Raw genomic sequence first — 23,535 nt, forward strand, 5'->3', positions numbered from 1 at the left:
CACTATGTCCTTTCACCATAGCATATAGACATTTTACAGAATGCTCCAAATGGATGTTTGTTGTCCTTTTGCAGAGTGTGGTAGCAGACATTAAAAACAGGTATTTCAGTCAGCGAAGCAGGCTGACTTACTTCAGAAAAACAATCACGTACTGCTGAGGAGCTCTCCTTTTTTTCCTCCCACGCACTGTTTAACTGTGAAATACCTTGGCTATTTCTGTGTTTTCCGCTACCATGAAAGTGAAGCTGATGTTCACCAGATCTGTGCCACTGCAAACACACACTATCCGTCCTTCCAACTCATTTTCTGCTTTTCCAACAGCCTCAAGTGCAGTTAGTAATTTGGGATCCTGTTAAACAGAATAAACAGCTTGTTACATTTGCAATACTTTTGTTATGCAATGCATTATGGTAAAGATGCTATTCGATCTTCATATACAGTAACACCTTTAAACCTTTGCCAATCATATTAAATGAGTGCTTTCACTTAGGATCATTGTGCGTAAACCTAGAAAACAATATATTCTAACAATCATGAACATGACTGTAAAAGCTCAGCCGTAAATGAGGTACTTTAAATACATTTCAGAAAGTTAAGTTAGAAATTACATATATTTTAGTCATGAAAAAAGAAAAATGAATCACTCCAAGGAATGGAAATAGAGAAACAGTATTAACCTCTACGTAAACTATTCCTGTCTAGTTAAGTCTGTAATTACTGAGAGTTATGATCTGTGTGACTTTTTGGCTGTTTCTTAATGATACATCTTACGAGCTGGTATCTCTGCTGAGGGTCAAGAGCTATGAATTTAATGGGCATAAAGAACAAATTACCTATGTAAAGTCAGAGGTGAAGTCTGAAGCATATTGGTATGGTTGGCTGCACATGAAGCATGGGGTTGTCTGCACCACCACTTCTCATGCCCCTTTTCTATGGGGGAAGCATTTTAGTTTATGGAATCCCAAGAGAACTACTAAGAGATGGTTATCTATGGTTAATATAAAAACATTTAGCACTTGAAAGTGGAAATGCAGAGGTCTTAACAGATAGATTTCTTCACAACAAATTTTCTAAACTAAAGGCCTGGAGGAGAGAGGCCCAAATTTAATCTCAGAACATTCTGCTTATGCTTTCTGAAGAATGCCATTTAAATTATTTCCAAAGTTTTGGGCTTCTACAGAAGCTGTAGCTAGTCCTTCTGCTGATGTTCTTCAAAATTGCAGACAGTGACCACTGACTCTCTGACCACCTAACTGCATAAACAGGAATGCAAACAAAACTTTCTAGGCTTTTATATCAAGGAAACAAGAAGAAACAACATATTTTGAACATAAGGAACAAACTTTGGAATATGGAATTTTGTTTTTTCCAGGTTCTTAAAAAAATGTATCACAATACAATGTTAGAAAAATAATTAAGGACTCCTAATACATAAGCTTAATGCCTATTGTTCCACTTTCACAGCATTCTGAAAGCTAAGCACCATACTAAATCAGGGAAACCAGATTACAGAATCTTCCCAGTGCAAACATACCAAATTACTTGCGTTTAAAACTTAAAATTTTAGACTTATTCCAAGAGAAAAGCTGTGTTGTTGGTATTTGTGAGAGAAATGAACTCTGTTCTGCATTTCACGTTTTGTTTAAGTGTTCTTTGTTTAAAAGAAGAGTATAAATTAGCTATAGAGTACCTTTGGTACAGCTCCAAAACGAACACTGTTGATCAGAGAACATTCTAATACCTGTCCTTCCTGAAATGGCAAAAAAAAAAAAAGTACAGGTTGAAAGGTCTATTAGGAAGTGCACCAAAACCAACAGATTTTATTTGCAATCACTGTTCATTAACACTAAACAGTATTTCCCTCTTGTTTCTGTTAATGCCCTCTTTAAACACTTCTGTAAATTCCAAAAGAACAGAACTAAAGGTAGTTTTGTATATAAAGTAACATGATATTTTACATTTTTAAAAACTAGGCAGTTTATAAACCAAGTGCAATAATACATAATATATATTTTTGACATAACTGTAGTTTACCTTTCCTTCACTTTTCCAGCTCAAAAAAAAGCCAAATTCATCCACTTGAAAGAGACAGTTGCTTTCAAAGACAAAAGATTCCTATACAAAAGAAAATACAGATAATTATTTTAGTCAGTTTGAGAAATGTCATAGATCAATTTATTGCTCAAAAAATAAAAGACTGTTACATTTTTCCCCACGTGCCTTCCTGGGGAATTTGCCATTCCTAAGCAATCAGAAGTGAGAAGGAAGGCTTTTAAAAAATGATCATTTTTAATGATTTGTTTTTTTGCCAACATTTGAAACACTAGGATGCACTTAGTATTTTCATACTTTGCTTTGCAAGTATAACATTTCTTTTTTAATAAAAGCACCAATTCTTAGCTCAAAAACCTTAATGAAATGGAACTTCAAAAATATTTATTGAAAACTGAATACTTCAAACTATACTCAAACTAAGTTCAAAATTATGTAATTGCCAGCATTACCTTCAGGATCAAATGACCACATTTTATTTTAACATTCAGAAACTGGGAAGCACTTTTATGCTAGACTATGATAGCATGTATGCCATGAGTATTTTTTAGCCAGAGTATCTGGCAAGCAGAATTTGAAGGATATTGATTAGTAGAGAAATCAAGAAAGGATAGCATACCAGAGGGACTAGACAAGGCAAAATATCAGATTAGCTGAATTAAAAAAGAAATTTCCTCCACACACCTCCAGCCCCAATTAATGCATCATAAATTAAGCTAAAATGTAGGATAACACTGTGCAGAATCAATCATTTTCTCAATAAAAAAGGATCCAGGACTTCCTTACTTCCTTAATTGAAATCCAACAAGCGTGGGGGCAGGCTACAGCACTGCTTACTGTTTCAGAGATCAAAGTGTTTCTCTGCATTAAGGGCTGAGATACCTTTCTGATATGCCCTGTCTTCCTCTGAGCGTATAAGCAAGACCAGCCAGAACATCAGAGGTGTTTCCAGAGTAAAAGGTCTTACATACAGAACAATCTGAATTGAGGTAACAAAACAGGTAAAAACTCCAATGCCCTCAGTCCTTGGAGCACACTTGTAAGTCAGTAACTCTGCCCAGGACAGACTTGTCTCACTGGGTGACTCTGGGGCTGCTCCCCTGCTCAGCCTGGGATGAGGGACTTCATGGGGCAACCACCACTGTCTTTTTGGTGTCTGCCATGGCACAAGGGCCTCAGGTGGGCTGAGGAATACTCACATTCCAGTTAGGTCTTATCCCGACTTGACACCAGGCACAAAGTCAAGCAAGTACCTGGATCCAGAGTTTGGTAATGTCTTTGAGCCCTCCTAGATGGAGGCAGCCAAATGGGCTATGCTGTGCTTGGGATAATTCTTCCTTTTCCCTCGATACACTCGTTATTGAATGGTGTCTACCACTTCTGGACAATGTTTTTTTGTCACCAAATGAGATTTACACAACTGAAGGACTGTAGTTTTCGATCCAAGTAGCAAAGAACTATGTTAATTTTACAAGCAGGGAACTGAGATAGAAAATAGAAAGTTGCTGCAGCTTAGCCTGAGCCAACACCTCTACAAATAAGTTTCCAGCATGTACTGCTCTGCTCATCTTTCTCCACCACAGCTTCTATTTTCCTGCCTTCACCCTAGCACTCATCCCTCATGAAATGTACTTATTGCCAGACAACTCAGATTTACTAGTTTTACAGCCCTTGGAGTCCTGCAATGTTTCATATAAAAACACAGCTAGCTACCAATCAAAATGAGTGCCTCTTGCATTTTCCAGAGAGATTACTCATACAATAAAAGGAAAGCCGTTTTTTTTTGTTGTTGTCAGTTATTGCATCCCCATCTATCAAAAGCTCTTGATGTAACAAAAATGTTTTCACAAAGGTGTTTATGTAAACTGCATTCATGCTGATGTCCCACCCTAGCCTTGATCCTTTTCACTAAATTACTTTTTTTTCCTGCAATTTGTCTTCTTGCACTGTAAAGAAAGCACCTACCATCAGACCATGTACTTGCAATATGACTAGTAATGTTCCTAATCATGTCTGATTTTTTCTTCCCATATTCTGAGACATTCCTCTTCTAGACTCAGACTTCTCAGCAGTCAAATATGATAACGCTTTGCTCAAAATACATTTCTGCCATTTTGTATTTCTGCCAGCTAAGGGCCTCCCCTATCAGGAAAAAGATGGATAGAGACGCTGCTCCACATTACAGTAACCTACATTTTTCTAGACACTCAACGAAACTTGGGCACAAAAAAGACCTCCCATGCTGTACTAGAGCTATTCAGTCACCGAGACCCTCGACCAAGATTCCTGAGCCCCAGTTCTATACTGACTTGTTGTGTGACCTCAGTTCACTTACCATTTATCTTTTTCCCATATGGTCTTTCTGTTAAGGTTGGGGAATTAAGTACAGAACCTCAATTAGAATGAGAAGGCCAGATCTGAAATATTTATCTTGAAAATTGCAAGCCTTACAGTACAGAATTGGATCTTCCTATGCTTGCATAACATGACTAAAGCAATGGTGTTTTTCTCTTAGGTAGGCTATCTACTTACTACCACAACACAATTAAATCATTGCCTATGTATATCATAAATCTGACAATATCAAGCAGCTACACCATCTAGTGCTCACTGTTTACAGGCTATAGATCTTAACTTCTGAGTCACTGTTTTTTTACAGCCCTTGATGATTCCTTGTAAATTGCAGATGAAATATACCCAAGTTACCCAAGTGAAAGCCTTTTAATGTTTCCAGAAGAGTCCCTTTCAATAAAACAAACCAGGCTTCCAACTGTACAATAGCAAACCTGGAGTGAACTGTAGCAAAACTTGCAGCAATGTAGATGGAGCTTGTCACATGGATGGACAGAGAAAATTCTGTTCCAAAGGTGGCAAGTAGGATCCCCCTTTCCGTGGAGTTTTGGAAGGCAATAAATTCAGCTGGAAAGACCAAGACTACTGGTTCTACCATTTAATCCCATGTATGCACAGCGTTATCTGTTGGCTAGTCTTGCACGAGTGCATGCTGAGCACACCAACCTATCGTACAAAAGAATTTCATTTCAAGATGTCTTTTTCTCCCTATCACTGCATCAAGGACACGTGTGCCACACTGAGCATTCTTGATTCCACACTGAGATCTGAGCACTTGAACTCTTTTCCGTATCATTCTCAGTTTCTCACCTAAGGTGCAAGAGAACCACCATGGTCCACACCTCCTCATTTGGATGCTCACAGACTGAATTTCTGGAATACCATTTACTGAAGAAAAAACAGAGCTTTTAGGAACCTCCTTTTTAGGTCATTCAATGTCTATTAGTACCTTCTTAGTTTCTCTGTCCCCAAAACTGAACATACAGGGTAAAATAACTGTCCTTACCTTGTCGGTTCTCATGATAAAAAATACATTTTACCTACATTTCAAAAGGTTAAGGGAATATCATAATATCCCTGAAGGGACTCACTTCCTGTCCAAATGATTAAAAATAGTCCCTGATAAAATTATTCTCACAGGTATATCAATGCTGAATGTAAGGTAAATGTCTCAGCACTTTATTTTGGTTGCCTGTGTAAAATGTCCTAATTTGCATTTCTTTAATAGATTTGGATTAAAGTACAGCTGAAACCAGGATCACAGTAATCACATTTCAGAAAGATTACAGGTTGATTTTGTAAAGGAGTTAAAACCACTCCAGATCTCAAATTATGCATATGAATCACAATATAAATGCTTTGTATTCTCTTACTTTCCTCTGTAACATGCAGGTCCTCAGTTTGTATCTAAAAAGACATAATCTTCCCCCCCCCCCCCAATCCAATACATTTAAAAGATGCACTTTGTTCAGTAATACGCTTTACAGAACTGCAAAGATGAGAACTTTACGAGCATTACAGATATTTTGATTCTAATCTCCCTTTCTCTTGCTCAGGATTTATTGCAGATCATTGGGATTAAATATATTTTAATGTTATTTCTTTTAAAAGCAAAAATCTGTATAGCAATGAATTGTAATGATATTTTCTCCCCAAACACATTTCTGCAGTTATGTGAAAATTTGTGTACAATGAAAACAAAGCATGAAATATTCTGAAACATCTACATATATAAAGAGAATAGCAAATGAAATGCAACTGGCCTCTTACCTCTTCATATCTATCAAACACAGCTCCATCTTGCATGAAAGAGGGAACTGGCTTCTGCCAGTTAAATTCGTAAGGTTTTGCCATGATTACAGAAGAAAAACCTGAAATGGAATGAAAGAGCAGAGTTCAATTGCTGTCTTTTAAAAGGAGTATTTCAAAGTCTAAACAGGAAAAATAGTGACTTTTACCTTTTCCGTTCACACAGGAATATTAAAAAGTCACAGTGCATTTCCAAATGAAGTTTTCCTCACTAGAATATTTTTGTTTAGTAATTCAAACGAAAAATTATTATTAAATGTGTGTCAACTATTTGAAAAAACACTTGACACTGTAACATTGCTTTAGTTTAAGTATCTGATGCATCACTTCTAGATTATAATGAGGCTGGGATTAATGCAGCCCTAGGTGACACAAAATGTCACAACTGATAGTACACAGGAGTACTTCTTTTCACAGGAAAACATCAAGTATTACATAAACTGATTTATTTTTTTTTCAATACACTAAATTGCATACTACCTAGACAAAACATTTTTTACCCCTCTGAATTTTGTGTTTCAAAATCCATCAATATTAATTAAAGTTATGGTTATTTACAGTAATATTTTACACATAACTCAAGATACACGTAATATATAGGTCCAAATTCATGGGGAAAAAAACTGTTTAGGAATATAGACCATTAAATGAAACTAGCTAGCAGCATTGCTCATTTGTGTAAGTTTAGGAATGCAAATAAAAGAAACTGTTAATTTAGAATACAATACAGAAGTCATAACATATAGACCTTACAACAAAGCCTATCAAATTATTCAGTATCTTTTCCATCACCTTGGTGCTTTCTAGGTTATGTTGTTGTACACCACAAAATGTTCCAATTACATACTCTGCAAAGTTTAAACAGCATCTGCGTCATGCCCGCTTACTAACGCCGTCTTGGTTACTCCTTCATACGCTAGGCCAGAGCTTTGCGTGAGAGGGAATACACTTGGCAGCAGCATGATAGGACTGACTCACAGATGTCAGCAAATCCATTCCATGAAACGATGTATTAAGACAAATGGAGCACACAGTCACAATAATCTGACCCTTCGTGCTCCTGCCTATTTCACAGGCGAACAACACCTTACCCTGTTCTTATGGGCTTGGCCTAACCCTCCTCTGACAACTGCTCCAGACACACTGCTCAGGAAAGGTGGTATTATACAATGTAGGAATAAAAGACTGTACAAACACTGCACCAGGAGAAAGATGGGTCTTTCACAACAAAGCAACACGCAGATGTTAAGACCATAACAAATAAAGTCCATCCTACACATGGCAACCATCTGAAGCCACACTGCTCTAAAAGCAAAGTCAGGGCTGCAACTCGTAACTCAGTTTTCTGATTCCCTTTGCATCATGAAACAGCAGTCTTCACCAGCCCTAAACTTCGCACTGGTTACTCTTACCTTTGCTGGACAGATGTACAGAAAAGAGGAAGTTGCCATCCCATAATACTGCTCTTTCACCACGCTTTCCTCCCTAGTCCTCACCACGTTGAAGGTACTGCTATTGGAAGGTGGCAGTGGACCCCCGCTGCCATCAAAGTGAGGTTAACCCAGGAAAACACAATTGCTTCTCCCCCCAGTGTATTTGAAATGAGGTTCAACAAGTTGTTGAAGGTGAGAAACATCTAATAATTTCAGGAAGCAAATTCTGGGGAGAAGATCTCTCTATGCTTGCCTTAGTCTTACGTTCATCTACTATTGATCAACCCTAGCAACACAATACGGAGTAAGTGCAACCAGCACAATTCTTAATCTGTTATAGTGCAGGCACCTAGCCCAAACAAAGTTTGTCTAAGTGAGCAGAACAAAAAGCATACATAAAATTAAAGGGAAAGTATGACAGCCTGTGTAATCTATGCTATGCAAACCATCTTTGTAGTGTTTACTTATACCAAAACTCTGAATAGGAGACTAAAATATTACCGATTAGGTAACAATCCTTCAGTGATGCTCTTAGACTGAAATGGCTACTTTGACTGAACTTTAAACCCAGAATAGATACAAGTGCTTAAAAAAAAAATAAGAATTTTGCAGTGCCCTTCTTCTCCGTCATGTTCTCATTCCTATCAAAGATGTTCCAGCAAGAAAAAACAACAAAAGGACTCAGCAAATACTATTAAGGACTCCATCTAACACTGGCCTTAAGAACAGTTACTTCTGATAGTTCTATATTGAAAAAAATATCCCTACTTAAAAAAACAAAACATGCAAAATGCATTTTGATGCTGCCTATCTCTTCATCTCCTGCCCTTTTTAAGTCATTGATGTATAAACATGCATATTATGCTTCCAAAGCCTTGTAAGTTACATGAATTCATTCTCTGTAACTATCAAAAATACAATTTGACAGTAATATACACCACCATTAAGTGTTCCCTTCTTTTAAATATTCATCCTTTTTTGTTGTTGTTTTGTTTGTTTGCTTGCTTGTTTTGGTTGGTTGGTTGGTTTTCTTTTGTTTTTGTTACGAAGAGATGATTTGAACAAAATAGAGAGCAAAGAACTAGGACCGAGAAGTGATCAGCTACATTTATTACTCTGCAAAAAGCCTCCCCCCGAGCATTTGGGTCTTACTACTCTGTAAAAGAACAGTAATATCTTCCTCATGAGGACTGCAATGTTCTGAGATCCTTTCAGGGAATGTGCCAAATTATTGAAAGTTTATTATTGTTTTAAATGTGCTTATAATTTTAGGTTCTCTCCCGGTTTAAGCTGGCACAGAGCTGCTTTTTTGTCATTCTATGGAGAAAGCTGTATAGTAGGACGGACTTCCCATTGCAGTAGCATGATAGCGTCTTGTTCTGCACAGCTCTCAGACTTCACAAAGTAGCTCAGGGTAATCACAGCACCTTGAAAATGTAGTGCTTGTTCTTACAACAAAGCTACATTTAGAGAAACATCTTCAAAAAGAAGTTTTCTTACTTCACAGGCTTTACTAATGGCAAAATTTGAAACCAGCACCAAAAAAACCCTATACTATACAGCAACTCCTCAAAAATCTTGGGAAAATACCCCTTAGATTTAAAGGTAACTTAAAACATACACACCTGAAGCGATAAACACTCCATTTTGACAGTATATTGACCATTCCCCTATAAACATGCTTTTATCTATTTAAATGACTTTTACTATCAAAATGTTCCCAAGAAGAAAAGTCACTTTAATGTGATAGGTCGTTTATGTAGTAATACATACTGCCAGCATGTGAAGTCCTTCTGGGAAAGGCAGATACGTTCTGTGCTAAATCATAAGCAATGTGATGACACTTTTAAGGCTGTGAAGAATACTCTTCAACAGTCCCTATATTACATCCACAGCATTCAACCTTTGTTTTCTTCTTCTCCAAACAGACACTGAACCCCATACAGACAGATTTTAAAACCTAAAAGCTCTGCAACTGCTCTGAACCCCTGTACAAGATACATCATAACATTTCATCCAGCATCTGCCACTCTGAATCCTGTATGTAGCAAGTGCTTGAAGGGACACCTATCTTCCAGAAAGAGTAATTACTTTCGCACTACAGACATGCACTTTATTGACAATTTCAACTTGGTTGAGTTCATCATCCAGTCACTGAAACATGACTTTCTTTACAGATATATTATCCTTGTCTGAGCGCTTAGTACAATGAAGTTGTCTCATTACTTCATCACTGAAATTAAATAGATTGAGCTCCTCAGTTTCTTGCTGCAATGCACACTTTACAAATCTTGGTGTCAGCCCGAACCTTCTCCAGTTTCCCAGCTGTTTTTCTGAAGTCGGGGGTCTGGACCAGGACACAGAAAACAACACAGCCCTCTATCATACAAGCTGGAATAATTCTCTTACTTCTTATTTGCATAACCTTGCATTTAGCTGCAAGAAAACACGCTTGATTGCTCACGATTTAGCAAGCAATCAAGGTCTGTGTCAGGGACTCAAGCTCATTGTTATTACCACCTCACCAATCTCTTCTTAGCTCTACTCTCTCACAGGTCTCACAGTTTACAGATGAACTAAGACAGATGAAGTGTGAGGGAAAGATGGCTTGCATACACATAGCAAGGATTCAGACAAATCGTAACAAACAAGATTTTTAAGCCATATGCTTTGGCAGCTGAGTAGAAGCTGAAGAAATTTTTCTCTCCTTTTAGAAAAGCTCTTCTCAGTCTCTCACATTTCTTACACTCCTCTCAAAAATCTGTTCTTCCACAAACCTCTCAGCTTTTAAGATCACCAAAAGAAAATATAAAATACTCCCTTGCCACTTTTTGGAACTCTAAATCTTCATCAGCTACCAAGCAGTTTGAGCAAAGCTTAAAACAAACAAACAAACAAAACACACAGCATTCCAACATGCATTTGATTGTGAATATATGCATGCATACACTATTGCCAGGATGAAAATCAAGAAGTACTCTCTTTAACAGAATTTAATAACCATTAAGTGTGAAGATTCAACTAGGAGAGGGAGAGGTTTTAAGAACACAACTTAAAAACAGTCATTCTAAAAAATTTCACTCCGTTAAAATTTTAAAACAACATTTAAAAATTAAAAATGTTTTCACTGACATAGCATTCTTTAAGTATAAAAATGTCTCTGAATACATACCATTCACAAAAGCAGAAAAAAACACTCATATAAAATACACCTCAGGAGTTGATCCATGACCACAAGGGAGAAGCAGGTAAAGTCTCAAATGCGGTAGTTAAATGCCTTCTGAGCTATCTCCCTTTCCTTCAACACTGATTTATGCCTGAGGTCATAATTTGGGTCACATAAAAAAAACAAAAAACACCTGATTCACCTGGAGTACCCAAAGAGTTAGGACACAAAATTAACCATATCCAGAACAGCGTTATTTAATGCAGAAGTCTTCTTTGCTGTACTATGCTAAATCTGGGGTGTGGGGGGTAAAAGGATTATAAATCCTGTTTTTTTCATTCTTTGACCAAACTAAAGACAAGGTGTGGCTGAACAGGAGGAGGAAAGGATTCTGTTAATACAAAACAGACAAATGTTTGGGGAAAGAGGTGATATTCTAAACTAACCCACAGGGCTGGCTAGCATGATGGATAGGATACTCCTCGGATCCCATAAACATCCTGTCAATGTTGAGACACTGTTGGAAAGGACAGCAGTATTCCTTAGAACTGACACCCCCCAGCCTAAAACGCAGTAACTCACAATTTCCAGTTTGCTTAGCCCCGAGCATTATAACAATACCTGTACAATTTTTTATTTTTTATTTTTTATTTTTTATTTTTTTTTTAGTAATTACTATTTTTGCCTCTGGAATGAATCACTACCTGCTGAGTGAAGGAAGGTGAGGAGGCTCCACACTCTGTGTTAGCCATTTCACCACTCACCTCATCAAATTACGCTCCCTAAAGAGTGCACTGGTTACTGTCTGGGTGGTTTACAGGGGCAAAGTATAAGCAGCCACAAAATATGTTTAGCAATCTTGCTCTGTCATATATATTTTTCTTACAGTTACAAGGAAACAACTTTAAAAAAAAAAAAAACTAATGAATTTCCTACTCTTTCCCCTCTTGAAGTACATACATCCTTCACCACCACTCCTCTTTAGTAAACAAGATTCGTCATAATAAAGACAACCAGATCCACATCAGCAGGCCTGTGTAACTTCTTGGGTTTGTTGTGGTATTCATTCCAATCCAGAAAGTCTACCTGCAGGGATATAGTTGCAGGGTTGTGATCCAGAGTGAGGAACTAGCTACGCAAGGCTCCTGCTGATCAGGCAGTGCAACGTTTAAGTTCTTATAAAAAAGCCACACTTGTTTTTTACCCTGAAGCACTGTCATATGCAAATGCCTCAATTGTTTCTAGATCTCTGTTGGAAGAAGACTCAGATCTTCATGTGTTTACTCCTCACAGTCAAATTTACTTGGTCCTAAATGTGCCAGCATTATCACATGAAAAATGCATAGAAAGGCTGTTTTTTAAACCAGAAAATGTGGTTTCTACTCTAGAACTTAAAATTCAGAGCAAGTTTCAAGAAAATTTAGAAAATAAGAGCAACTACAGTGCAAGTCCTATGTAAAATGTAATGGTGAGAGCCACACTGCTGAATTTCTGCAGCATCCATACTATATTTTAAAGCAATTCCAAGTTTTCACAGCTCACCAGGCTCTTCCACAGTCATATTTTGTTGTTGTTGTTTTTAAAAAAAGAATGCTCTTTCAAGCAGGTTATTTTTAAACACATTATTCCCACAGCTAATGCAAGCAACTTAACAGTTCTCCCAAAAAACAAGGTCCAGAAGCAAGAAAAGACATACAACAGAGCTCAGGCATTGAAAATGTATTGTTTAAGTAATGGCCTCATTTTCCATTTTGTTTTAATTGCTGGAATGCATTGGCATGCAGGGGCACCTCAGAGGTTAGCCCAAAACAAGAAGTGGCCTGTTTGTCACTAACCTCTTTAGCATTTCACACAAGGTCAGTGGGGCTGCCCACTGCAGAGCTCTGCTTCAGGCCAAGAAATGAGTCTCTCTGCTGCTGACAGCAGAAAACAAAAATTGCTTACGCCATAGTGCTGAAAATGAGATGGCCCTGCCTCAACATAAGGTCTGAACTGTGCTTCAGTCATTACCTCTGATGACAGCCATTATCTCTAACAAGTAGAGTTCCTGATAGACCAGAGGAGCCAAACATGACCTCCCTGCTTCCTTAGCTGATTTTCTATTTGTCCCAAGGCCTTCCTCATTTGTTAATACTTACAGTGTTGCCCAGTTCATTCCCATTCATTCCAACTCTCTCATAATACGCCCTAAGTACTTACGACCCATCCTTTTTTGAGGAGCATTACACTTCCTGAGAAATCTACCGTACGTAAAGAAACATACTGGTATGTAAAGAAATTTATTCTGGGTAAAGTACATTTGCAACAGCATAACAAGAATGTGTTCTGGCTTTTAGAAGTATATTTAAATGGGGATCTTAAGGAAAGCTTCTCAGTTAGATGATTCAGGCCTAACTCCTCACTCCACCGAAAAACAGAAAGCCAATTAAGCCATCTCATGCTTAAAGCAAATACTCAGTCCTGAAAAGGTAAATTATTCCTAAGCTCAGCAGCAACAGAGTCACTGGAGCAGATTCTTCAATTTGGATCAATTCAAAAGCGATCACTGAAGTCATTTCAACTCTTCACATAAATTCTGACAAGACTGCAATCAGTCCTCATGTGCCACCATTGCAAACTAGAATTATTAGCTTATATGCTGACCAAAATGAGCCTTTAGATAAGTGCCACTTGAAGTGCTAAGAAAAACAAAAGCAACTTGGCAATTTCAACAGCAAAGTGTTAAAATAAAAAGGGTAAATTTTTACTGATAGTGCATGAGGAAACTCCTACAATGAAAACAGAAGCTCATCTAGACGCATCCCTAGGAAACATATGTTTTGAATAGTAAAGCTAACTTCAGAGCTATCCTAACATAATGGAAAGTCAGTAAAAATTTAAGTGCTAAAAAATCATACAAAAGCATAAACTTTATGGAATAAGTAGTTTTTTGTTACTGTTCTTTCCTCCTGGTGATGGAAACTTTGATGTTTACATTTTCAAATTTGTAACAGTGAAAGCAAAAGGCAAGGATCTTCCCAAAGGATGATATCAGAAACAGACCTACACTTAGTGCTGTCAATTGTACACAGAACTTAGCAAAATGCCTCATTAAACATATGATGATAATTAATTTTCATTTACATGTATTCTTCAGTACCCCTCTAACAATAATTTATTGCTCTGACCAGTCAAGAGAAGGTAATTTCATAACATGAGCATATGACGAACCTTTTCCTAGAACTTTTCCTGTTTTGTCTCATTCTAATAATCAACACTAACCATATATAAAATTGTGTAAAAGAGTTGAAGACATCAGGTTTATCTTTAGTTAAACAGCAGAATTGTTAGAGGCATTCAATATTTTAGCATAATATCAAACACGCCATTTCCTTGAAGTCATCTCCTCCCCAGGTAGTAATCGAGAGTGAATTGGACGTAGATGAAAGCAATGGTTTGTGTAATAATTGTCAAAATCTTTTCTGAATTGCTATAGCATATGATGTATGTATAACATGTATCTTGATTTAAGAGGCAATGAATTTTATTAACTTTAATTACTTCACTCCTTGGCTTTCAAATGCAGAGTGTTAAAACAAAGAACTTCTACTTCATAGAACAATCAAAAAAAAAAACAACAAGAACAAAAAATCACCACCACCATCAAATACATATCACTTGCAAAAAGATCATATATTTCCTGAATTACTTGACACTAAATCCTTTCTTTACGGTCTTTTAAATCTGACACCCGATATAATTACAGCAATGAGTCCCACAGGAAAGAGACATCTGATTTATTAAAAACTAAATAAAACAACAGACTCTTTGGTACAGTATTTGGGCAATTAACACCATACTTAATTTGTACTGCCATTTAATCTGCAACTGACAGCTAACGTATCTTTTAAAACTGTGAATTCTGTTTCTCCCTTTTATGTACACCTCTACGATGTGTCAGTTATTTTAATTAAAAATATTAACGATTTTGACATTTAGAACATGATTTTCTTCTTTGTAGTCTCTTTCTGGGGTTAAGTGCTCTAAGAAGTCTCAAACAGAAGTGAGTCCTGTACTTCAATGTGATAGGAATACATAAATACACGTTTAAAATTAAAATGCTAGGAAGTATTCAGGTGGAAGTATGAAAAAACACCGAGTAACCTTAATGTAGAAGCTTTCCTGTTATGATGCAATAGTTCAGGGATTCCAGGCCATAAGACAACTGCAAAAGTCTAAGACCAAATTATTACTTACAAATACCGTGAAAAAAGCAACACAAACTTCCAAACTAAACAAATATCAATAGCCTTTCATTTTTAAATGCAAGGAAAAGTTATGGAAATAACATCAGCTAGTATCTCAAACAAAAATAAAGCAAAATACAAGTATCAGCTGCTCCATGAACACATCTTGAGGACACACTTGTCTGTTTCCAAACATTCACACAGATTTGGTATTTGTATTCAAGACTTGTCAGACTTGTATTAATAAAATTTAACAAAAGGTCAAGATCACATTTTTGTATTAGCTTCTAAATCTGTGTTTGAAATAATCCCTTCACAGTCAGATACATTAGATCAAACCAAACTTTATTAAAGTTTTGACATGGCTTAATATGAATTTGCTCAAAATATACAGATATTTTAAAAACTAATAAGCTGTAAGGAACATTGATGTTACTCTAAAATCTGAAACTAGGAAAGCGACAATATAACTGCAGGACTCAATTCTAACTGGTTTTCTAGATGATTTCTGAAAAAAAAGCAGTTAGCCACAATGCCAGCTTAAAAGATCAGATAAAAGCTGAAGTGATCTTTAGAGATCGCTCTAGTAATCTAAAATGTATTAATGAAAAAAAAAAAATGCATTCATTATTTGATAGTACTGTGGGTGGGGTTAAAAGTAGGTATTTGTGGAAAGCTTAAATCAATTACAAATTTATTGGTAGCCTGGGCAAAGCCTATAAACTACAATCACTATGAAAATACAGCTTTTTATACTATTTAGGTGAAATTCTCATGGTGCACTTTAACCCACAGCACTAGTCAGAAAATTTTTGCCTGCATTTTAGAAGTGATAACACTGCTCAGATTTCTTCTTAGCATCCACCTTGCACCTTCGAGGTTTTTGCATCCCCTTCTTTAAACAATAAAAGATAATATGGAATGAAAAGTAGGAAACAGATCTAGTATCTGCATTTGAGCAGTACACTCTTCCCTTTTGCGTACACAATATCCTTTCTCTTGTTTTCATCAGCCTTCGCTTCCCCTGCTATCCTGCTCACTCCCACACTGGCACCTGCCCTGATTCAAGTCTCAGCGCAAGCACAGTGTTACCAGCTGGCTGGAATGGAAATCATCCCCTGCTGTCCACCAATCCCGCCCCAGCAGCTGTGGTAAATGCAAACCGTGGGTAACAGAGTGGTAGGAGCAGCCTTTCTTCTTCAGTTCTGTGTTATAAGGAGAGCTCAAGTAAGGGTGGCAGCAGGACAGCTGGAACCTGGCTGGCACAGGCTGCAGCTCCCCCAGAGCTTTTGTGTTTTGGTTAGTTAGTTTAATTGCATTTTTCTGAAAAAAAAAAAAAAAAAAAAAAAAAAAGGTTCAAATCAAACCAAAATACGAAGAAACAGAACAAATTAATTGTCTTTAACGAAAGCTCTTCCTATGATTCCTCCCAGTCAGTATCAGGAGAAGAAAGACTCTTGGTGTTCATGGCATGCACCTTAACAGCACTGTGCAAAAAGCAAATCTAGGAACTGGGGTGACATTTAACAGATGGAAGAAGATAATCAAACCATCTGGCCTGAACACTGCTGTATAGGATCAATTTGTCTATTTTCCTCACTCAAAAACACTCCCATTGTATGCAGAAACAATGTTCATTACCAATTGTTCAGGGAGAAAAATAAATAAATAATAAAAAAAATACAGCCCCTTTGGATTACCTGGGAGTCAAGGGACTTGGGTAACAGCTGAGGTTCAGCCACACAGCTCTGGAATCCTAGCTGGACACTTCGCTGCTTTCCATTTTCCTCTTATCCCTCTATAAAATGAGCCTAGCAAGACTTGTCTTAATTACACTTTTATTGATACTTTTTTTTTTAAATCCGTACAGAGAGTTTGAAGGCAGTGACAGCAAGATGTCCCAGAACTAAAAGTTATTAATGCTATACACCTTTAATCACCAAGAACATTCCGTATTAACCCATTAATACATAACTGGTCATTTTTTTCTGAAGATGAGACTGCCACAGTTCTGAAACATAATGTATCACAACTAGGCGAGGTGAAAAGTAAAATGTTACTTAAAATTTGGAAACCTGGCTCTCTTTCCAGCAGGACAGCTGCCCACATATGGACAGCCACATTTGAGATGCACCGAGTGATCAGCTACTTACAGCTTTAATTTCATAGAGATTCAAGAGGAAATGATACTGGTTTTGAACTTGAAATTATTATTGTCACTATACTATTGTAGGTAGGTGGCAGAGTAAGCCTTTCTTGTAAATTTGTTTTAGACAAAGTTCTTTTCAAATGGTTGTTGTGCCACTGCCCAGAAGCTCTAAAAGCAATGGAGACAGAATAGGGAAGAGTGCTTTCATTAAAAAAAATAATGACACTGATCCCTCAGTTGATAATTTCATAGTTAAACATAAATGAAAGACAGGGATGTATGAAACATGATATCACATTCTCTTTTCACTGCCTCAGAAAAACAGTGCGATCTATATATATGCTTCTATCAAGTAAATATGAAAACAACTCTCTTGACGTTGTGGCATGCTTCCCATCACATCAGGCATTATTGAATAGAAGTTGTCTCTTTGGGGTAAAATAAGATTGCAGGAGATATCTCTGATAAGTTTATTTGATAAAACAGTTCAGGAGTGCTAATGCACTCATTAATGATGCCTTCAATTGTTTACATTCCTTGAGAACAATGTCCCTAAAACGTCTTTCTGAACATTAACGTACCTCTTGTTTAAAAACTGGGGCACAACTGGCCATGCCAACTGTTGAAGAGAGGGGTGGGAGAGTGTTCCAAGCCAGCAGCCTCTCCAAATCCTGCTGCAGGCTGCATTTTGGCTTGTTCAACTATTCATAATGTACACGAAGATTTCTGGAAGAAAGGCATCTCAATTTCTGTATTGCTCCAAATGGATGATTTGACATAGTATTCCAAAAGGGATAAAAATAAAAGTGTTGGTATGTAACCTATTTGTCCACTATGGAGACAAAAAGGAGAGCCAGTCTGCCAGTCAGGGGTGCTGGTATGGCATGCTGGCATACACAACCCATTTTGAACACTTATTTGACATCTCATAATAAACAGCAGGCTTTACAGCATGCTGAGAGATTCAATTTATTCAGACTTTTCTGGACCAACTGGAGACACCAGAGCGAAGGGACTTACTTTCTCCAAATTCCTAACATTAAGATGTGATTCAGTGTTACACAGCAGGAAAAAAAAAAGCAGGGGGTGGAGTGGGGGGAGCCGATACCTTTCCCAGCCCACAGTACAGAGTAAATGGCCTCATCGGTTCTCTTTGTCACGTCATAGCTGGTATGAGCTACTTCCACCGAGGTGAAAAGGACACATACAGCATGAGCAGAAGATACCTCTGCCCTCATGCTGAGACAGGTGTATAATGGAACATGTTCACATAGGTAGGAACATAAAAAGCATTCTCCATGGAAAGGTGAGAATACACACATCATGCCCGAATATGAAAACGTTATTGATTATGTACAACCATTTGGGGAGAAAGAAATGAAAGGCATGTATAGCAAAGCGCACAAGAATTAAAAAGAGGAGGAGGAAACTAGCAAAAAAATGCAAAAAGCAAGGACAGGATGTCTGACACTGATGTGAGCTTCAACAGCATAATGAAGCACCTGAGAAGGCCAATAAAGCTAAAATGAAAAGGTAAGGTGGCTCACAATGCTAGAGAAGAACAGTGGGTAGTTTGGAATAGCTGAAATGGAAATGGTTTGGGATAGCACAAGCATGGCTATTTTTAGAGACTGTTCAGAAACAGAGCTCAGTTTCTGCAATAGGGCTGGAAAAGAAGGGACATAGTGGAATATATACTAGGAAAGACCAACAAAACAAAATGCTGGTGTCTGTGTGGGGGGTAAAGAAGTGGCAAGAACAGTGCCAACATTCCAGGCAAGAGCAGACTGGGGTTATTTATTGCGGCAGCTTGGGAGTGGGGATGGCATGGCTCCCGGAGACAAGAAGTTCAGCATTCCCCCTCGCTGCAGACAAATTGAGGGGATGTGTGGGTGAGATGCTTGGGAAGGTGCAACAACTGATTCTAGACCACAGGGTGGAGGTCAAAGGCAGAAGAGCCAGTTCGGAAGTCATCAGATGCAGTAGGAATCAAAGGATGCAACTTTACACCAAAAAAAAAAAACAACAATTGATAAAGCAGCCCTTACAGAGACAGAAAAAATATTTTGCCATTTGCGTGGGCTATATTACACTGAGGTGTTCTTTGGTGCTGAACTAATGCTGCCACTCTCCACACTGGCCTCCTGCAACTTCGCACCGAGTGGTACACATACTAAACAAGCACAGTGCCCACCAAAATCAAGAGTAGTGACGTATGCAAAGCGTAGCAGACCCTGGAGGTAAAAGCAACATTTTTACATGCCTAAAACCAGCTTTGCTCCATATATCACCATTAAGCATTTCCAACATGGTAATTACCATTGCACAGAATAATATCTTAGGCCCAGCAGGCTTTTCCCATAAGAAAACTGGTCAGCTAGTTCAGACTGCTTTTCTTCCTGTCACATCCCTATTAAATGCTCCAGACTGTTTAATGTGATAAAAATGTCTAGACTGTTTTTTGACTGAAAGCATAAAGAAGAGAGTTCTTTGCCCTTGGCTAGCAATCCCCTTCTTTGCTCCTTTCCTGGTAAGCACAATAATGTGCACGCTGTACTTCTGCTGACCACGCTTTCTGCTATGGTAAATGTTTTTCTGGTGTCTTTGTAAATTCAAGATTTTAGAGACAAGCCCAGTGGAAGGTGGAGAATATACACCCTGTATATATATATATATGTGTGTGTGTGTATATGTGTATATATATATATATAGTATATGTATATATATATATATGTATACATATACATATATATGTATATGTATTATGTATATAATGTGTGTATATGTGTATATATGTGTGTATATATATACACACACACACACAGTGCTCTACAGTGTTGCTTTGCAAGGAAAAATGTTGAGCTTATAATGAAGTGTAAATGTTGCTGAAGGAAAGACAATGAAAGAGCACCTCTCAGTCAAGTGAACAAGAAAAGGAGAAACTAAAGAGAGGAATCTCTGTAAAGATTAGTAAAGAGCAAGATGGTTTGCTAAAGCAGGAAATAAAGGTAAAGTATTGGCAAGAAATTCTAGTGGACACATTAGAAAAAGCATTACCAAATGTGAATTAGTGCTTTGAATACTTTATGGTCCCTAGTTGCCCTCAGTCTTTAGCAGCTGTTTATTTTTGTGTAACAAAACTTCTGACATAATTACAATCATGCTAAACTTAGATGCAAGTACACAATTTATACTAAAAATAACCCTCTGGCAGTGAAATTACCCAGCTCAACTGGTACACACCCTTCGGCCCTTTCTTTTCAGGCTCTATAAATCTGCATCTGTGGAGTGGGTTGTGGTCAAGGAACAGGTGCATCTGATTCTTGTCAGCATGTGTGACTTGTGTGTTGGAAACTAAGCTGCATACCATGGAAAAAGCTTGAGAAGAAACACTATCCCTGGACACCACTCATTGTAGCTGACTCTCATAGGAAATACAGCTATTGCCAAAAGAATTCATGGACGATGTGATGTGACAGAAACATCTCTTTGGCACAGTCGCAACTGGCTTGTCAAATAACATATTGAAGTCCCACTTTCCATTTTCCTGTACCCCATTTGTTCCCAGATCAACATAGTCTTAACACCCTGAGGGTGACTTTTTGTTTAAAGTGCCCTTACTTCTCATCCAAGATCCCTAAATTGCTCGTTCTCTGTGATCAGACCATAAGGTGCACAGCCAAAGGTGCTGAAGAAGAGACAACTGAACACCACACGGGATAACAACCAAGGGCTTGGGAATATCTGTGGGAAGGTTGATCCGAGGGAAAAAAACCGCAGCTTTTCCACATTAAAAAGCTCTGGGCAGAAAGACCTGTACAGTGAAAGTACTGGCCCACCACTGAGCACTTCTATTTTCCATCCTCAAGGTACCATTTCTGTTGAGCAAGTCAATGTTCCCCTCTGTTAAAAGTGAGAATAGGGTTTTCCAGCATCACCGGAGGTGATCTTACTGTTTTTGAAGCACTGAGACACTGCACTACTTAATACAATACAGTGGAAAACTGTACAGTATTATATATATTAGAGCAAATTGACAATTTTTGAAAAGAGGTTTTTGTGAAACAACTGTGTGTGCATGTTGAAAGTTTGGATCAGGACGGTTGCACACTGATTTTTTTAAAAACTACTAATACAGTTTCTAGGTCAATAAGCCTTTCATCTTGTCAGTCCACTCCTGCAATCCTTGTGCCTGCACAGTTCCAACTCATGTCAGAGGGTGCTTTGCACAGCCATGGCACTTCTGAATTAAGACCTTTCTTTGCTGTATATATGCACAGTTCCTCTAGGCATCTGAGTGAAATGGCACACACAGGGAAAACGGAATAGGCTCAGCCAGCATTTCTCTGAAAAGCTTCACACCACCCTGAGTAACAGAGAGCTCTGCAAGCTCTTTATGCTGAGCAGCTGGTAGGAACCTCCTGAAAGAAGGCACCCACTCTGTACTTACTGAGATACCACACTGCTGGGGAGTTTTTTTTGGATGGGAGACAAAAGCAGCACAGGGAAGAGAAAGGCTGTTGCTTTTCCTGAAACAGAAGTGGCTGGCACAGACAAAGAAAGAACAGACTTCATAGCACCTTTTGGTACTAAGACAGGCAGTATGTGGCCAAGAGATGCAAGAGCACCAACTTTTTTGGTGGCTGCAAGCTGTGATATCAGGCCAGCCAATCTCGTCTAACACACACTACTGAGAAAAGTCATTGTGATTTTGGGAACTTTGGGGTTGATTTTTAGTATGCTTCCTCTCAGGACTCTGAGTTTTCTGCATTCCATTTTCTGAGGACTGTTGTTTGAGAATTGGTTAATCAGACTAAGTTTGCTATTTCTGTAAATTTTACCACAGACTGCAAACTCTGCTTTAATGCAAAAACAACAAATCTAGAGCCACAGCTTCTGCTAACTTAGCTGATAAATTGAAATAATTTCAAGAGCTACTTTGTTCCTTTTTTTTTTTTTTAATAAATCCTGTGTGACCATAGACAGCAGAACAAAGAAGGGCACAATTTATTTATTTATTTATTTATTTAAGCTATGAAACCTGATTTTAAAGTTCAGGATGGCAATACTTGAAAGTCAGGTTGAATATAAGATTATGCAGGTGCTGGATGTGATAAGTAGAAAAACTGAACTTTCCTTCAGAAATCCAAATTCATGCATGAGATAAGAAGGAATAAGGTACTCAGATATGCAAAAACCTATCACTGTGGCAAAACTATCAGGTTTAGGAAACAAAGGCCACACTTTTCGAGCTTCTATAATGAACAGTGTGCTGTTACAATTAAAGAAACCTGATTTCCTTTCTCATTTGGACTGGGTCCTGGTAGGCACATGCCAAAGTCAGTTCTATCCAAATCTGCCTTTCTAAGGAGGTGTGCCTTTGTTTTGGATCACAAATATGAAATAGATACCAGAATAAAACTGTCACAAGATCCTAAACTAGCAAAAAGGCACAATGATAAATAAGAGCTCCAGACAGGCTACCTGAACCCCTACAACTGTAGTCTCTGGCATGTGCACAAGTTGAACTTGAGGAACGCAAAATGCAATCTGCAATACTACACTGCAGGGAAAAGCCACCCACCTGCTCTGTAACCATGCCTGTGGCCGAAGGTAAGAAGAGACACCACAGAACTGCTGTACAGATGATATGTCATAAGACCAGTTTACTTAATCTTTATAAAATAGTCTTGAAAAACATTTGTTAAATCCTTAAAATATAAGCCAATATTAAACAAGCATAAAAAAATATGAAACTGAAGATTTTTCCTTCTTTTTTTTCAGGCATTAGTATTAAGAGATACATCCCTTTTTCTTGTATAAAGAATGCAGAGGACTCTTGGATGAATGCATACCTCAATCCAGCATTTTGTTCATACACAAAAATCTTCTGGCATGTATGAATTGATGTTTCCTACTGGAACTAGGTGGTCGGTCCCACAGTGGTAACACTGGTCAAAGATCAGGTATTTCTGATGCACAGGTTGGTAACAGAGAAAAAGCAGCTCAGACTACAATAGCGCATGCATCTCTTATTCCAATGTTCAGTGGGCACATTGGTGCTGTGCAGTATACCTTGTAGATGTGCAAGTAGGCTCTGAGCTTTCTGGGATGCTATAAGCACCGTGCAGGTTAATTTAGTCTGCTTCTCAGCCACGCAGAGCTCCACATTGCTACAGCAAGGCTGCTTCCAGCTCACTCAGTGCTTGCCCAGGGATCTTTGGTATTTCTACCCATTACAGTATGTATGGCAAACATACCTTCTGCTGCGAAACTGTAGTGTGAATGCTGCTTTGCAGTACATTTACAGTCACTCAAAACAGGCTGGCTGAAAGCCGTAAGACATCA

The 23,535-nt window shown here is 38.0% G+C and overlaps 1 protein-coding gene across 13 annotated transcripts in view; it reads right to left on the reverse strand.

Annotated features, from left to right (window-relative positions):
* PLCB4 (phospholipase C beta 4) overlaps window positions 1–23,535 on the reverse strand; it is a 200,677-nt gene that overhangs the window by 84,368 nt on the left and 92,774 nt on the right. For 11 of the 13 annotated variants that reach the window (XM_040551655.1, XM_040551652.1, XM_040551647.1 and 8 more), the window contains 4 exons: window positions 6,175–6,275; window positions 2,035–2,115; window positions 1,691–1,750; window positions 206–349 (listed from right to left, as the gene is read on the reverse strand). In XM_040551655.1, the coding sequence (XP_040407589.1) occupies window positions 206–349; window positions 1,691–1,750; window positions 2,035–2,115; window positions 6,175–6,258 (369 nt within the window). In that variant the 5' untranslated portion in view covers window positions 6,259–6,275. Of the gene's footprint in view, window positions 1–205; window positions 350–1,690; window positions 1,751–2,034; window positions 2,116–5,214; window positions 5,293–6,174; window positions 6,276–9,047; window positions 9,055–23,535 lie in introns of those variants that run through there. The other 2 variants (XM_040551656.1, XM_040551659.1) reach the window with 2 other exon arrangements.

The sequence above is a fragment of the Cygnus olor genome, chromosome 3 (genome assembly GCF_009769625.2).
Source record: "Cygnus olor isolate bCygOlo1 chromosome 3, bCygOlo1.pri.v2, whole genome shotgun sequence".
NCBI classification, from domain to species: domain Eukaryota; kingdom Metazoa; phylum Chordata; class Aves; order Anseriformes; family Anatidae; genus Cygnus; species Cygnus olor.